At 43.1% G+C, this 16626-nt stretch overlaps 1 protein-coding gene across 1 annotated transcript in view; it reads right to left on the reverse strand.

The window, feature by feature from the left end:
* BCAR3 (BCAR3 adaptor protein, NSP family member) overlaps positions 1 to 16626 on the reverse strand; it is a 93644-nt gene that overhangs the window by 3573 nt on the left and 73445 nt on the right. Inside the window, exons 4-9 of the mRNA XM_066623465.1 lie at positions 16010 to 16138; positions 10566 to 11008; positions 8934 to 9034; positions 7189 to 7820; positions 3034 to 3149; positions 548 to 719 (exon numbers count right to left, since the gene is read on the reverse strand). Coding sequence (XP_066479562.1) covers positions 548 to 719; positions 3034 to 3149; positions 7189 to 7820; positions 8934 to 9034; positions 10566 to 11008; positions 16010 to 16138 — 1593 coding nt within the window. The remainder of the gene's footprint in view (positions 1 to 547; positions 720 to 3033; positions 3150 to 7188; positions 7821 to 8933; positions 9035 to 10565; positions 11009 to 16009; positions 16139 to 16626) is intronic.

The following is a 16626-nucleotide window of genomic DNA, read 5'->3' on the forward strand; positions in this document are numbered from 1 at the left end:
TGGCCAATTAACCAGAAAATGAAAACAACTGCCTTGTGGAACAAAAAGTGGATTTGCTTAACTCCAAACTGAATATTTGTTCTGAGTGCCAATGAGATGTTGTTATGATGCAGCATGGAACCAATAACTTTTTATTTACGTACTTAATTAAATTTGATTTTGTCATGTGGGGGGGGGCCTACAAAATGTTCTTTGACCCCAGCTTGTAGATAGATGCCTTAGCTATGCCACTGACTGGGGGGATGCAGCAGAGCAAGTGGGTGGTGAGCTGCTGGGGGGAGGAAGTGGACTGATCCCAATTTTCACTTAAAAAAAACCTGGGTGTGATGTCACTTGCGGTTGTGACATCACTTCCGGGGCAACATTTTGAGCTTGACACTGGGCTACACTGTCATTAGCTATACCACTGCTTGCCTCCAAGCAGAGCTGCTTTCTGAAAGACACAGTTCTTTGCCAGGCACCCATTTCAAACCTGTTTGCTTTCTGCCAGGACCTTTTCAAACTGAATAAAACTAAACAGTTTCCTGGCACAGGAAATTCCTTTTACCTGGGGCATTTCCAGGGCTTTCATTATCGCTGAGAAAGCATACAGGTCCCCCATGGAGTCCTTGAGTTCCACAGCAACTTGGATGATCCTATTTAAGGTTGCAACTCGCTCTTCTAAGCTCCCGGTGCAGCCCAGTATATCCACTGCAATTCCTATTGCCATGGTATTGTGTCTGCAGATGGAAACACATCAAAGACAGTGAAGAGACATTCCTGAACACACCTTAACCTCAGAAACAGATTCTGAGAGGGCCACAGGGGGATGTGGGAGTCGGTGAAAGCCATCCTCCTCCATTTGCACAAATGAAACTCCTTTTATCTGCAATACTCCTTTTATCTGCAATAAAATGCCCTGCAATCTCCAGGGCATTTTAGGACTACAACCCAATGATTTCCCTACCTCTGAAGTACTTCTGCATAATGAAACCCTAAAACTCAAACACAGATCATGTGTGACAATCCTTCATACATGCAGGACATTCTCATGTAAGAGTGCAATCAGAGAGGCAACCAGGCTTTTTAACAATTGAAAAGGATGTTGTTATTTGAAGATGATAAATAGCCAGTCATTGGCCTAATTGGCACAGTTCCCACCCTACAGAGGGTGGGGCTTTTTATGAGAGAACTGGAAAGCATGTGGAGTAAATATCTGGGGCACCTAACAATTCACTTAGTGTAACCCACCCTTTTGCTTTTGCTGCCCACCCTTTCGAGGAAGGAAAAAGGGGAAGGACAGACAGGGAGGAGTGTGTCCACCCATGACAAGCCAGGACAAAAATCTCAGCTCAGCTGGAAGGGCCTGGGAGGAAAGGCATTGCCAGCCCCCATGCTGGCAGCAGAAGTGCCAAGACTGGCAAAGTAATTTGAAGCTGCCTGCCACAATAGGCCAGGAGTGGATCATCTTGTTGCTTGGCAAGAGGAGGAAGAAACTATTTGCCAGTACGACCATTCCATTCAATGGGCTTCTCTCAATTCTGGAGCAGGAAACCATGGCAACTTCAGGACTGACTAAAACTCTAAACTGCAGGCATCTGGGGAAGGAGGGGAGTCCTAGAGGTTTTCAGCATATAAAGTTAGAATTCCTGGGAAACTGAAATACATATTGCTATTGAATTTCTGGAATTATTGGTGCAAGAGACAGCAGACCTTATGGAACATCAGTTATTTGATTTTCAACCTATGGCTCACAATTTCTGAGTAGGATCTTAGCTGTTTGACAAGCGTGTTTACCTACTGTTGCCTTTTTAAGAAGCATTCCCCTTCTATATTTAGAAGCAATTCTAAATTCTTATTTAAGATCTAACCAATGTTACACACTTCTAGTGTGTGAGTTCTACTGACAGCATTTAGGCCCCAATCCTATAGCCCTAGCACCCTCCACCTTAGCACAATCGCTAAGCTCCAGCGCTGGAGCTAGGTGTCATAAATGTGCCATAAAGCATATTTATGGCATAGTCATAGGAGGGAGCACTGGTGCAGAGCCAGCACCAGAAGGACACCAATTGGCAATAAGTGACACAGCTGGTTGGCAGTGCAGCTGTGCAGGGGGGAGGGCAGAATTGGGGGAGGGACAAAAAGCGGGACTAGGTACCAGATCCTATCCCCGGCATCTGACTTTTCAGCCTGAAACTGAGGTGTTTTGTTTTTTTTAAACCACAGTACCTAATTCATTTTCAATGCTAAATTTCCTTTGTTGCAGTTGCCTTTTTGTTGTGAGAAATAATGAAATGCAACATTAGGGGGGAAAGTCTACATTTCCCTGCCTTTTCTCTTCATTTGTGCACTTCCAAAGCAAAATCCTTCGATCCATAACGTGGTGCTTGACAGACAAGTGAAGAAAAAAAGGCGGAAGCCATCTTGGAATAACTAGCAGGCATTGCTTTGCACTGACATGAACACCCCTCAAGCTCAAGAACACTGCTTTGCTGCTGCTGTTGCACCTGTCATGTTGTTTTGTGGTAGATATTCATTATTTCCCTTTTTACCAAGAAGCTAGGCTTGAAATTCTAGCATCAATAACCTAGAGCTGGTTCCTTCAGGAAGTCCAAGGCACTCTGGGGGTGATGTTCCTCAGTAGTTGTGAAGGGCTTTGCAAGTTCTTGTGTTGAAGTGGGTTCCACTTAACCTATCTCCAGCAGTTCACAAATCCTAAACATGCTGAAGTCCCACTGAATTCCATGAAACTTGGCTTCCACAGAAGGTTTACAGCCTTAGGAGAGACTGTCTCCAAGTATCTCCTTGGACAGTTGTTTCAGAAAGCTGCCCAATCAGCTCAACAACCTAATAAGATTATTTCCAACATGTCCTCAATCTTTTAACAGATATATATTCAAAAACAGCAAAAAGGAGAAATGGCAGCAATACTTCAAAACAAAGGTCTTGAATGAGCCCCAGTGATCCTCCTCAGCAGCTTAAAACTCTCCACAGGGTGTAATATGGGAATTAAAATAGAAGCAATGACAAAAGTAAGGGGGCGATGGCATTTACCTTTCAATTATGTCAAGGCGCAGTTGGTGCCCATATGGCAACGTAATAAGTTCCAGGCCGGAATTCACTCCCATGATCTTCTTCATCTCTTCAGAGACGTCTAGTATCCTAGCAACCTGTCACGTGCAAGAGTTTATATAGGGAGAATCAGGTAGTCAATCATGGAAATGAAAACAGCCCAAACGTTAGCCAATGTATATATTAAAGGCTTTAGTGGCCCCAAAATCTCCCACTACCCAACAGGCCAGAGGGGCATTCAGTGGCCTTGCATTAACATGCTGCCACAGTTAACACAGGACAACAATATAAAATTCCCCATTCTGAGGTTTCACAGGCTCAGATATTTAAGTGGATAATCCTTGCTACGGTTGCCAACTTTTCAACCAGTCACTCCAGCTATACAACAGCTTGATGTGCAGACATTAGCCAGCAATACTGCTTATCACTGTGCTGTGAAAGCTTCCATGCTGTTTTCTGCACAAGAAGAGCCCCACTGAAACATGCCAAAGGCCCATCTAGTCCAGCTTCCTGCATCTCACAGTGGCCTACCAGATGCCTCGGGGAGCTACCCAAGTACACATCAAGATACACTTTTAAAAGATACAACATCAGTTCAGGTGATGAGTTCTGGTTAGTTGCAAGAGTCCCCCTGCACACCGCCATTCACACTTCTGTCCTGACTTGAAACAGGATTTGATCTTCATAAACAATCCCTGTCATTTGCCACCACAGCCATCACTAGAACAATTAAATGTCTTTCAGAGATGTGTGTCTATCATTATTAACCTTATCCTTGGCCAAAGATACCCTGAAGACTGAACTCCATGCAATTATGGACATGTGCCCTCATAGCACTTGAGCATTCTGGTCTCTCCCCTTGCACCTGGGTGAACTTTCTTAATTGCAGAGATGGGGCAGTTCATCCAAACTGTCCCTCTGGTACTTCCAATATGTGTAGAAAAGCAGTTCAGATGAACTCCATATCCAAATCAGCAGGGCATGAGGGAAGGTCAGAACACGTGCACATCTTTAGCCCACTATGGAGAGTAGTAAAGTTGTAAGAAATGTGAACCTAAAAAAAGAGTCATTGGCCAAAGACCACAGAATGCCTGGGACTAATTTTGTGACTGGTCACCAAATACAGAATACAGTGCATGCAGCTTGTTATACCCTTCCTGGATTTTTGCAGCATTCATCTCCCACATTCCTTACCATGCCACACATTTCCCAAATCCATATGGCATTAAGTTAGAATCAAGGGCCCATGTGCGAATAGCAACACTATTATGCGCAAATTAAACCTCATCTATTAACTGATTTGCTCTTATGTAATATTGGATATTCAATTTGAAACCTTCTGCCCCAGTTTCCCCCCCCCCCCAATGATCACAGGAGCCTTAGGAGAGAGATGGCGCTTATGAAAGTTTAAGCCATTTCTGCCCAATGTTGTATATACATAACAAGGACCAAATGTCTACACCTGTGCGCTGGTCAAAAATGGGTTAAGACTTTAGACTTTTTTCCCATTTGGCAATGCTTTTAATTCTCTCTCCAACTGTTATTTATGTTTTGTTTACTGCTGACTGTTCTGCTTTTATTACAGTTTTAAATTGGATGTCATACTTTGATTTTAAAAGTGTGTTTTATAAACTTGTAATCCACTTTCTGGATTGCTAGAAGCAACTGGCAAGTTTTATAACATCCACCAGCCGGCCATTTGAGTCATAATGGCATCATATTTTACAGCATTATTCAAGTTATCCTCTTTAGGGACCTCTAGACCCTCTGGGCTGCAGGCAGGTGGCACTATGTGCCATTAGTAACATTATCCCTCTCCTTAATCAGGGGCCCAACAGGCTCTTTGGCTTAACTGATCTCATCTAGAACCCCTCCTGTGACCATGCAACTATGATGTCAAGAAAAAAGCAATTCCTCCAGTGCCCTGTTTAAACTGAACATAAATACAGATTAAGCTCTGAGAGTAGAATGCTCCAAGTAATGAGGGAGAGTGATAGAAAGATCTTCTCTCTCCTGGTACAGGGGACCAGCTGATGCCAACATGATTTACACAATTCTCCAACAGGCTCTTGTTTCTAACAAGCCTATTATAGCTTCAGAGGGAGTGTTAAGGGGGTGTCATTGAATGGATGAGGGTAGCTGTGTGTGGATAATGCCATTTTGACACTTGGGAAGAACGGGGCAGGGATTCAAAGACACAGGTCATTTTCACAGAAGGGGAGTGCAAGGGGTATGGCACTTTTGAGGCATTAAAAAAAAAAGAGGAGGAACTCTCATTCAGAGGGCTTAAGGTGTTTCCAGATTAACAGCTTCTCCAGCAAATCAATTCAGGACAAGAAACGGGGTAGTTATCACAGTGATTCAGTGTTACCATTGTTGTTTGTACAGTAGCTGTCCCCCACCCAAATTGTTCCTGTGAGTACATTTGGACTAGGCATGACAAGCATGGCTGGCAGCTCACTTGCTGTTCGCAGCTCACTTCCTGAATGCCCAGCCCACAAGCAAAAGCAGTGTGAACACCCGAGAACACTGGACATCTGGGTACAACCTTACATGAATTACTATTCACATGATGCCTCAGGAATGGCCACTGCAGTCCAACCCTCACCTAGGCTAGTTCCCCTGATTAGAGTTCAATTGCAAAGAAAATGTATCTGGCATTCCTGGCATCGGCATTTTGAGGAACACAATTCTTCGGCAAAGTTAGTGACTTGAAATGGCACGCTGGTGCTTAATGCCAAGTTCACTGTTTGCGAGTGAGGAGTCCTATCTGGTGTGTCAAGCAGTAAGCTGGAGTGCCCAGCTACCACCCATCCCACTTGCAGGCCAGAACTTAGTTGCTACACCACAGAGCAAGGTGGGACATTTACTCAGCTATAATTCACTGTGCCTTTGGACTAAGAACATGTAATAAGCGCCACAGGAACACCCTTAGACACAGAGGAAAACCAATCCAAAAAGAAATACAAGATGTCCAGCTGGTCAAAACGTAGCTCAAGCATTTCAGTGTATTCTACATGTCTGTTATGATGTATTGTGGTTTAATGGAAATCACAAGTCCAGCAACTGGTGCAGGAACGGTTGCTCTAAAACCACTACCAACAACATCCTAAAAAGCTTCCATTCTGTAAAGACATATACAAATAGCTTCACAAAGTCCAAAGGCACAAGTTGTCTTCTGTCTTGCCAGCTGTCTTGCTTGCCTCTTCCCTGACCAGTTCCACCAGGAAGCAAATGCTATTTGAGCTTTATTAAAACTAAAGAAAGAGACCCGCATTCCTACCATCAGTACTCCAGCACCCCACCTTCCTACAGTATGTTCTCCTTTCACTAGAGCATCTGAATAATTTCCAGAGGTCTGTGGGACACCACAACTGTCATATGTTTGCTGCATTTCACTCTCTCATTCAAGAATCATAGAGTGGGAAAAAAACACCCCAAACTCATACACAAACAAACAAGCAGCCATCAAATCCCAGCCTGCTGCCTTAAAACAAGAAGCCATGTTATGCAATAGCCAGGTGGTCTGTTCCCCCCTCCCCACTCCACAAAACCACTGTTCTTTTTATGTAGGCTTGGAATTAGCTATTTGTCCATAAGGAAGATATAGCAATCGCTTGCCTGGTGACAGTAGAATTTGCTCTTCTGGGCAAGTAATATGCTGGTCAAATGATCAGCAGTAGTACTAATTCACTGTTCAAGTTTAGTGAGTACTCAGAAACCCCATCTTCTTTGTAGGTGGTCTTATTTTGATTACAATTATATCTGCATGGGGCTGGAGACTTTAGATATTACATTCCAAGCCGCTTTCACATACATAATGTGAATGTCAGATGCAAGAGATGGCGCCAGGATGTTATCTGGTGTGCTCCCTGGGGCATTTGGTGGGCTGCTGTGAGATACAGGAAGCTGGACTAGATGGGCCTATGGCCTGATCCAGTGGGGCTGTTCTTAATGTGGACTAAACCTATATTAAAGCTAGTAAATATTCATAGCATAACATGCTCAAATGCTTTTGGCTCTAGCAACTGCATGAGACACTGATGACAGGCAGGTCCGATCCAACATGGCTATTTCTCTTAAACAAAGCACTTCTCTTTAAGGCCATTTGCCCTGCTTGTTCTGAGTTTGCTTTACCTTGCAGTCCATTTTGAGCATATGCAAAGCAATGACCTTGGCATCATTGTTAGTGAATAACTCCTTCACCCTTTTCAGCATTGCTGTCTCCAGGGGTTTGTTTTCCAGGGGAAGAAGTTTTGACTCAAAATCGTTTGGCCTGAAACTGGAGACCATCTCAAGAACAGGTGCGACAAAGATGCTGCTCACTCTGCTCATCTTAGCTTGGAGTGCTGGTGGATCCACACAGCCCAGCAAAGAGTCATTGCCATCCAGGATCAAGTAGTTTGCTTCCAAATTCCTAGATGAGCATGTCCCATTCTCCTTGGTTGCCAGATGCTCAACAAAGCTAGTCTCTCTGCAGAAAGGTTGCTGTGTCTCTAAGCAGTCTGTGGGAACAGCTGTGTTTAGTTCACAATAGAGCACTTCTGAACTGTGCGGCAGCCTCCGAAAAGGCACTTTACTGGGCTTGGGTGGAGGCCTAGGATAGAGCTGGCTGTCTGACCCTCGGAGGGCATCATTTATTTGCAACTCAGAGGTGAATCTTCGAAACACCAGAGGACTCAGAGCTGGTTCACTGCCAGTTCTGAACGCTGGAGACTTTGGACCAGAGTTTGTCTCAACATCAGTTCCCTGAGATGGGTACCTTGAACCTGGGGTTCAAAAAAAAAAGGAAGAAAAAAAAAAGACAGACTTTAAAATATAGCAGACTTAAAAATATAGAGGTATCAGGTGACCAAACCAAAGAGACAGGGATCTGGGAAGAGTCTCAAGGCCCACATCAGAGAGAAAGGAACTACATGATCTGGAAGTGGAAAGACTAGATGCAGGTATGGGACACAAGCATACAGACCCACAGTTCCTTAATGTCCTAGTGTGCTGCTTCTGCCCATGCCAACAACAGGCCGGTGGGGAGGCGACTGTAGGGGGGGGGGTCTCCTTAGGGCTCAGAAGAACCCTGTAATGTGGGCACTGTACAGGATTGTGGAAACTCCATGAGCCAATACTAGACCTGCATTTCTGTCGGGAACGGTCATTGTTTCCTGGAGAAAATGTCCCAGTCACTTGAATTCTTCCTTGTGACGCATACTGTGCAAAACTTAGGCTGCAGAGTATTGAAACAGCTCAGTGGCAAATGCCAGAAATACATAGATCCTCCCAAAAAAGTTCAGAGACATGAAGCAGTTACAGGGGCATGCCATTCTGTGGTGTCTGATAATATCCCTGGAGCACATATAGGCTGTACACTCAGAGATGGAAAATCTCCAAGGCTTGGAATAGGAGCTGATCTGTAACTAGATCCAATAGGTAGAAGTAGAAAGAAGGGCTTCTGACTCACTAGGAACAGCACAGCATTTTCAACTGAAAAGAAGAATTTCAAAAAGAGGAATCTGAGCGCACAAGGAGTTATGAAAAGCATTCAAGTCAAGGGCATGGCTCATGGTCTTATGCCACGTTAACATTCAGCCCATGATTAATTCTAACATGCTTGATTTTTCTAACTAAGTAACACTTTGAACCCTCCTACCCCCAAGGCATGGATCAAGGCTCATAGCTTACACTTCTCAGCACTGCTTGGTACTGCTACCCCATGGCTGCAACAATTCATTCCTGTGGCATAAAATTACTAAGGATAGAAACTCTTGGGAGTTTATTATGGCGAAATGGAAAAATCCCCAAGGATTTCCCCAGAGGCTAATTGAGGAGTATTCTACTAATATAAAGCCATCTATCTTCATTCTGAACACATCACAGGTTAAACATACCTATTGGCAGGTAGCTTTCCGACTGGTGAGCCTTGAGAGGGAATCTTTTGTCCTGCACATGGTCCAGACATGCTGGATGACTGCCACTTTTTTCCTTGTTTCTGAAGAGGAAAGTATGGCACAATAAAATTCAACACTTCCGTGTTCAGCTTCACACTTCCACACATTTCCCCATCTCCTCTGACAGCCATGTCACAAATGCACCACATCTTGCTCTGTGTGTGCCTATGCAAATGGTCTGCACCAGGGCCTAGGAGAGGGGGTTAAAGAGGGTAATTTGTACCCAGGCCCAGGGTCCAAAAGGGGACCCAGGAGCCAAAGGAGGGGGCCCAGAAATTTACTAGGATCTTACATTTTCCTATCTACTCAGACTTGTTGCCCACACAGGACATTGGGGACACTACCACAAGCGTGTGGCTGCAGCTATTACAGCTACTGGCAAGCCACATACGCTGGGCTGAGCAATGAATACAAGACACTCCTTAATACAGTGTCAAATCTGGGAGGAAACTGGCCTACTACAGTAGATCTTTGGCTTGTGGATCTCCTTACTGAGGCAGGAGGTCTGGCTCAGTTGGTAGAGCTGCCGCCTTGTATGCCTGAAGATCTGAGGCTGCCAGTTCAAAACAACTGGAAGTACCCGAGAACTGACAACACGCTGATATACTGATGAGCTGACCCTCGGTGGCAGAGAAGAGTTGCCATCAAGTGGAGCATGGGAGGTGAAGGGCCAGAGAGAGGCCAGACTGGGAAGGAATCCAGCTAGAATGAGGAGTTCTATGAAAGACTAGAACTATTCAATTGTAAAAATCCCTATGGGGGTTTAGAACAGCCTGCCTATGTAAACCGCCTTGGATTAACGTCTGAGGAGAAATCTGACGACCAAAGAAAGACAGTATATAAATACCTGTATAAATAAATATATAAATAAATATACTGTGAAGGAGTGTATAGGAACTCAGGGACACAGCTGTGGGACTACAGCTGCTGCAGAAGCAAGTTTTGGTACTCACAGCACACTTTCCATTCTAGTGTGAGCCTAAATTTGATGATGCTAATTTTCTGCATGATTTTTTTCTATTTAAAAGATTTTAGAGAGACTTGGGAGTATGTTTGGTTTTCTGTATTACTATATCTAGCTGCCAATGACACTTGGGAGAGTAGACTTGGGCTCCAAAGACTTTTCCAGCTGTCTCCATCCTCCACCCACGCTGTTTCTGCCCCCATTCAGCCTGCCTGTCACCACCCTCCCCCATTCTGTTTCACCCCTTCCCCTTTGCAAAGAAGCGCAAAAGAAACTTTGTACCCCTGATAAAACTCCTCTCAGAGGCCCTGGTCTGCACACAGAGAAACACTGTGCTTCTTAATGTAAAGCACCAGGCGTCTTAAAGCAAGGACTCTGGGAACAGGGGAAGACGTTAAGACTCCCTTCCTCAGTGCTACTGGCCCAAGCCTGTTTGTGCACATGTACACAGCTCACCATTCCACAGCTGTTTTTAAACTTTAACAAATGACAATGGGAGATATGATCACTGCACCATGTGCAGTTTGACTGTTAGACAACAATAGGAATGGGTAAGAACCGGGGCATGATCAAGTCTTGAATTCTCTTACAGGACATGATGAAAGTACCTTAAAAGGTTTCCTCGGATTGAATTTTGCTCCTGGTCCTGGCGATTGCACATGTTGAGGCTCAATCTTTTTGGAATTTCTACTTTTCCATCAGGAATGCTGTTCTCCCTTTGCTGGACAGAAGAAACACCGTATTTTTCCTCCAAACACCTCAGGGGAACAGTTCGGTTGATGGGCTGAAATATAATGGCTCCACTCTGTTTGGAGATGGGCTTGCGGTTTCCCACATAGCACCGAACCAGCCCAGGAATGCTGCCAAAACTTTCATCTTCAAACTGATACTGAAGGCGGCAGTAGGCTTCATTGAACCTCAGGATGGTTTTATTGATCTTGAAATGCTGAGAGACGTTCTTCCACTGACAGGTCAGGACAAAGTTACCAGGACTGGAGAGAGAGTCCCTAATCAGGAAATCTCCATCTCTTTGCACAAGACTTTCGGCCACCTTTAAGAAAACAGGATGCAATTTGATTAAAAATTAGGTTAGTCACTACTGGTCATTTGCCTCAATTACTTTCTGTACTTTATTGAAGACCTCAGGATAAATAATTCCCCCCCCCCCCCCCACTATCACAAAAGAAGAAGAAAATTGCAAAACTTTAAAAGATATATTCTATAATATGACCATAGTTGCTACGCCAGTATACTACAATCTTGAACAACAAGTCACAGCACAATCCTACACATATCTACTCGGAAGTACATCCCACTGTACGCAATGGGGCTTACTCCCAGGAAAGTATGTACAGGACTGCAGCCTCATTAAGTTGTTTGACAGCATTCCGTTCATCTTTCTCAAGTTCATCTTACACAAATCAACTTTTCCATTCCAGTCTCGTGCCAGACTTTAATTGCTTATTCTCTCTCTTGTGGCACCGAACTTGGTTTGCAGCACTGGCATGGACAATTTAAGCCACGCCATTTTAAATTGGTTAAAACACATTCCGTCTTTTACATTTGTATCTTGCAAAAATTCAAATTGCCTTTGTCAACACAACGTCTGGTTTCAAATGCAGGTAGAATCTAGGGGATAGCCAGTAGTCCAATGCAGGGGTAATTCTGATGCTCTTTACCTTGAATTCAAAGTGAAGCCAAAGACATAGGGTTCAAATCCTATAATTTCCTGCAAGAGGAATTGGTGTTCTGATTAACACCTGGCAGTCACCCACCAGCAAGGGCCTCACCCATTCAGTTCAATTTAAGGGGCAGTTCAGAGATCCAGAGAATATAGGGATCTGGGTTGGGAATCTCCTGCCCTTGTTAACATTTCTGTAAGCCTGAATAAGGATTATGGGAGCCAAGAAAAATTATTATCTCCTACTACAATAGAGACAAATGCTATTTCATTAGGTACTATCCTCAAATGCAGTATGGTATTAGCCTTAGTATTCATCCGGTCTGCTTTGCTTTCAACTCATATGTGGATATCTGTTGTGCTCCTAGTCTATCTAATGCCACTAATTATGGGGACTATTGCCTGCAAAAGCTCATACTACAATAAACCACTTAATCTCCAAGGCTCCACACAGCAATCTTGGCCTTTTTGATGCTACAAAACGAACACAGATACTCTTCTGGAACTTTGCAGGGCACAAACACTAATCCATAGAGACAAATAATGAATACCAGGAGTGCCCCAAAGCTAATGAAATGCAGCGCTGCAATGGGATTCCGGGGAGGGGGGGTTGCTGCCAAGAAAGCTGAGAGCAGCAGCCTCTGATAGGCATGTCTTCCAAGTACCCATTGTGTTGCATGCCAGTTTTCTGAGGTGGCCATGACAGCAGCAGGCCAAGTTCTACCTCTTTCACAAAGCACCCTACCGGAATGCCCCCAGCCCCCATGATCACCAAGCTATGGAGCGACTGCTTTCTCCCCAAATAATTTCCTTCTCTGCTCCACCCTAACACTCTCCCTTTTCTGATTTTCAAAAATGTTGCCTTCCTTAAAGCAAAATGTAGTCAGAGGTAACTGGATTGGCAAGTAACATTTAGGCTTTCGGAGTGCCTGGATTTAACTTGGGAGCTGGCAATCTCTGGTCCACTTGTTCAGAAACTCACAAAACATTTGGGAAGTGTTTACTACAGTGAGAAAGGATTTTCAAGCGTGCACAATTTCAGAAACCTGTCAACTCTATAAGAACTGGAATTCCAAATGTGCAACACAGAAATCTGAAACCAATGGATCTACTTTTCAGTGCTTAGACTCCAATTAGTTCAATGGGACATAAAGAAAGCAAATGAACACAGTTTTATGCAGGTTGTGATCAATGTCATACAATAACTTCTATAATTCTAAAATTATAGACGCCACTGGCTGGACTCCACTGAGGTTTTAGCTGGATCTAATACCTTCAAAAGGGATAATACATTGGTGTTCTTTGTAATGTGATGGATATGCAAATGACAAGGACCCTGGGTTCTTTAGCTTCTGAATAGTTTCCAGACTGATACCAGCAGGGATGCTCGTAATGCACAGGGTCTGCATTTTGATTAGTAATGCACACTGGTTTTCAGTTGCATTAGATTAAAACAATGACTGTTTCCAGACAGATGTTGAGATGCAGGTAAATATCAGGACAAAGACCAAAAGAAAACTTGTTGCTTAATGCAGGTCACGGCCTGTGGCTCCGAATCATGTCATATTACCAACTTTCTTTGGCAAAGCTGTCAATAGGTCCTTTTAAGAGCTGGGGTCTTAAATGTTCAGTCCATCTTCAGGCACTTATTACACTGTCCGATATTCTCCTAAGTAAGCTTGTTTTCTGCACAAAATTATTTAAAAATATTGTATAAAATTACCTTCAGGCTACACATATAAGGCTGGGGTTCTCAAACTGGGGCATCATGTGCCCCTGCTGACAGCCTCAGCCTCTGGCCCCTTAAGGGGTGGGGGAAAGGAGAAGGCAGCAACATGATCCCCAGGATCACATCGCTAATGGGAGGTGAAGGTTTTGTTTTTTTACACTCACAGGCGCTGCTACAATGTCCAGAAGGTGAGGGGAGTCCCACTCAGCCCTCCGCAGGGCTCCTCGAGTCTTGGAACAATGAAAATAAGTGATCGCAAACCATTTCCGGTTTCACAATAGCAAACCAGAAGTGGTTTGCAATCGCTTCTTTTCAGTATTCTAAGACTTGGGGAGCTCTGTGGTGGGCTGCGCGGGGCACCCTGCGCCTCCTGGACATTGCAGCAGCCCCCTGTGAGTTAAAAAAACCCATTGCCCTCCTGCCGCAAAACTTACTCTGGGAGTTTTACTCCCAAGAAGTTTGAAAACCTGTGGTATAAGGGGTTTATGAAATGTAAATGAATTTTGTGTTTCGATTTGGACCCCATCCCCAAGATCTCTATTATGTATATGCAAGTATTCTGAAATATGGAAAAATCTGATATCCAAAACACTCCTGATCCCAAGCATTTAGAATTAGGAATAGCCAACCTGTAATAGCAAGACCTGCAAGACAGAACGCAGAAGTCCAACCATATATACGTATAATTGCAAAATTATGATTACCAAGGCTTAACAGCTAGATGAAACAACATCATTCAAGGGAAGAGGACAGGGCAAAGTGACCGTGCTAATTTTAGGTTCCAAGCTCACCTTCCTAGCCATAAAAAGGGAGGGGTAGCAAGTATGCTTATCTCCAAATAGAGTAACAGCAAATTTCCTTTACAAGTACTACTTTCAACAGGAAATTAAAAGAGAAAGCAATGTTAATAATCTCTGCTTTATTGGCATCTTGGGTTACATATGAGGAAAAAATTAGCTTCTCTAATATATCTCATTTCATTGATAACCAATGATGAGTTTCAACTTAGATGGACACCTGAGTAATTTTTAGAACATGGCCAAGCATGGGGACAGACAGATATGAAGATTTGATTGCTGGCAATGTAATATGATACAATAATCAGATCTCAGAATGAAGTAACAAAGTTTCCCTTTTTTGAATATTTGCAAATGTATTCTTTTCTAATAAGATAAAAAAAGACTTACGACTGAATTTGAAAAACTGGGAAACAAACAAAAAGATGCTCTCAATGGAATTTTTCTGGACTCAGAAAATGCTATACCTTGAAATGGAGCAGAGATCTGCAGATCCCTGATGATATACTTATTTAATAGTGGTGCTATATTTTCTATATCACTGGAGTTTAGAGAAAATTGTTTCAAAATTACACACAGTGGTGTATGACACCTTGGAAAATTAAGATGGATAATTCCATAACGGGAAGATACTGGCATTGCCATGCACAAAAAAAGATTTCCAATGAATGTGATGGTATTGAAACAGGACAATCAAGTTCTGCACAACTGATATTAATGCTATTTAAAAATATTTTATATACATTTAGTTCTTGCTACTGTAAGCATTGCTGCTCAATGCTGTTAAAGCAGCACCACCAAAAAATGCTGTACTTGTTAGCTACAGCAAGATTAATATTGACAAAGAAAAAATCAATTAAGAACAGAAAAAAGGGCAGAATAAAATTTAGAAAGTAATTGGTATATTAAAACTAACTGTGTATCAAAAACAGTAATTATCAGAAAATTGAGGACTGAAAACCAACTGTGATGCATATCAATGATTCATTTGGGGTATCTTTTTGTAATCATGAGGATTTGAATGCAATTTGACTTTGAAACAACTGACTTTTTAAAAAGCTTTTTCTTGCCTCATTTCATAATATTTCTGAATGTTGTATCTGATGCAGAATTAAAATAAGTTTACTTTTTTTTAAAAAGCATAAACTAAGATTCTCAGAATTGATTAGCATGCCAAACTTGTGCCTAGTAGCAGATTCTGTGCTTTTATGTCAAACCCACTGAATATATGAGCCCAGCTCGTATAGCTCAGCTCCCAACCTCAGAGATCCATACCTAAAACACATAACACAAGACTATTTTAGCCCTTTTAACTGTCAACAGTATCAGTGAGCTGAGAAAAAAACTCTGTAAAGCCTTGATATATTATAATAGGCTACAAATTTCAGAGGGGCACATCTCTTAAGAATCAGGTTGTTATTATATTGCACTCATCACCAGATTGGGGAACAACTGAGAATTAGATTTGAGGATCTTGCATACCACTATACTGTAAAATGGGCAACTACTATAACTGAGCTGCATCCACACCAGAACTCATGCTTTATCTTATGCTCAGAGACAGGAGTATTTCTGTGTTTCCTGTAAATGTGCACACCCCCCTCCTACAACTACACACTACCGTCTATTTAATTCCTTTTTTTCCTGAGAAGTGCTGACTATAGGAACCTCACATACACACTATTCCTGATAAAATCTGATTCCATTTGCCCAAAGCAGACTGGACTTGAGACAGACCTAAGTGGATCAGAAGGAAATAAACTGCCTGTATACAGTAGTAGTTCAGCAGCAGACTGTCTATAGAACTGACAGAGCTTCCGTGTGGGAGACCAGGAAGGGACGCACCTGTCGTGGAATACGCCCGTGATACCAGGCGTGGCTGCGCAAGTCTTCGCTGTTCATCTGCAACTCCTCTTCTAGCTCTTTCTTCAGCTTTTCCGGGCTACTGTCCATAACCTGTCTTTCCTTTGAAAACTGCAACAGAGAGAGAGAGAGAGAGAGAGAGAGAAGGCTTGATTATAGACCAGGTCTGGCAAGAAAAACTTTATCTTGTTCAAAACTTTCATTTTTGCCCAGGTGTCATGAGGTCTGTGATAGCCAATGGAATTCACACACCTCATTTCCCAAGCCTTTGATCCCTAAGCAATATTTGTGAAAACTCCTGCCAGGGGAGAAACTAGGTAATGATTACATGTTGCAAGGTGTATTGTAAAGTCCCACCTGGAGGCTTGAGATAACGGGTGTGTCTGCTGAGTCATTTCTGTACCTGCACAGTAAGAATCCTTTTGCAGAAAGCAGATCCTGGTTATAAGCCCCTGTTCCCCAATTCCACATGTTTTACGCAGGTTAAAGTTGCCAAACCAAATATACGCTTACATTTATTGGCATGATCCTGAAAAAACATGCACAATGTCGTCATTGTGCTCAGTACACACCACAAAACCTTCAAGCTCCAGTTAATG

Source organism: Tiliqua scincoides, chromosome 4 (genome assembly GCF_035046505.1).
Source record: "Tiliqua scincoides isolate rTilSci1 chromosome 4, rTilSci1.hap2, whole genome shotgun sequence".
In the NCBI taxonomy this organism is placed as follows: Eukaryota; Metazoa; Chordata; class Lepidosauria; order Squamata; family Scincidae; genus Tiliqua; species Tiliqua scincoides.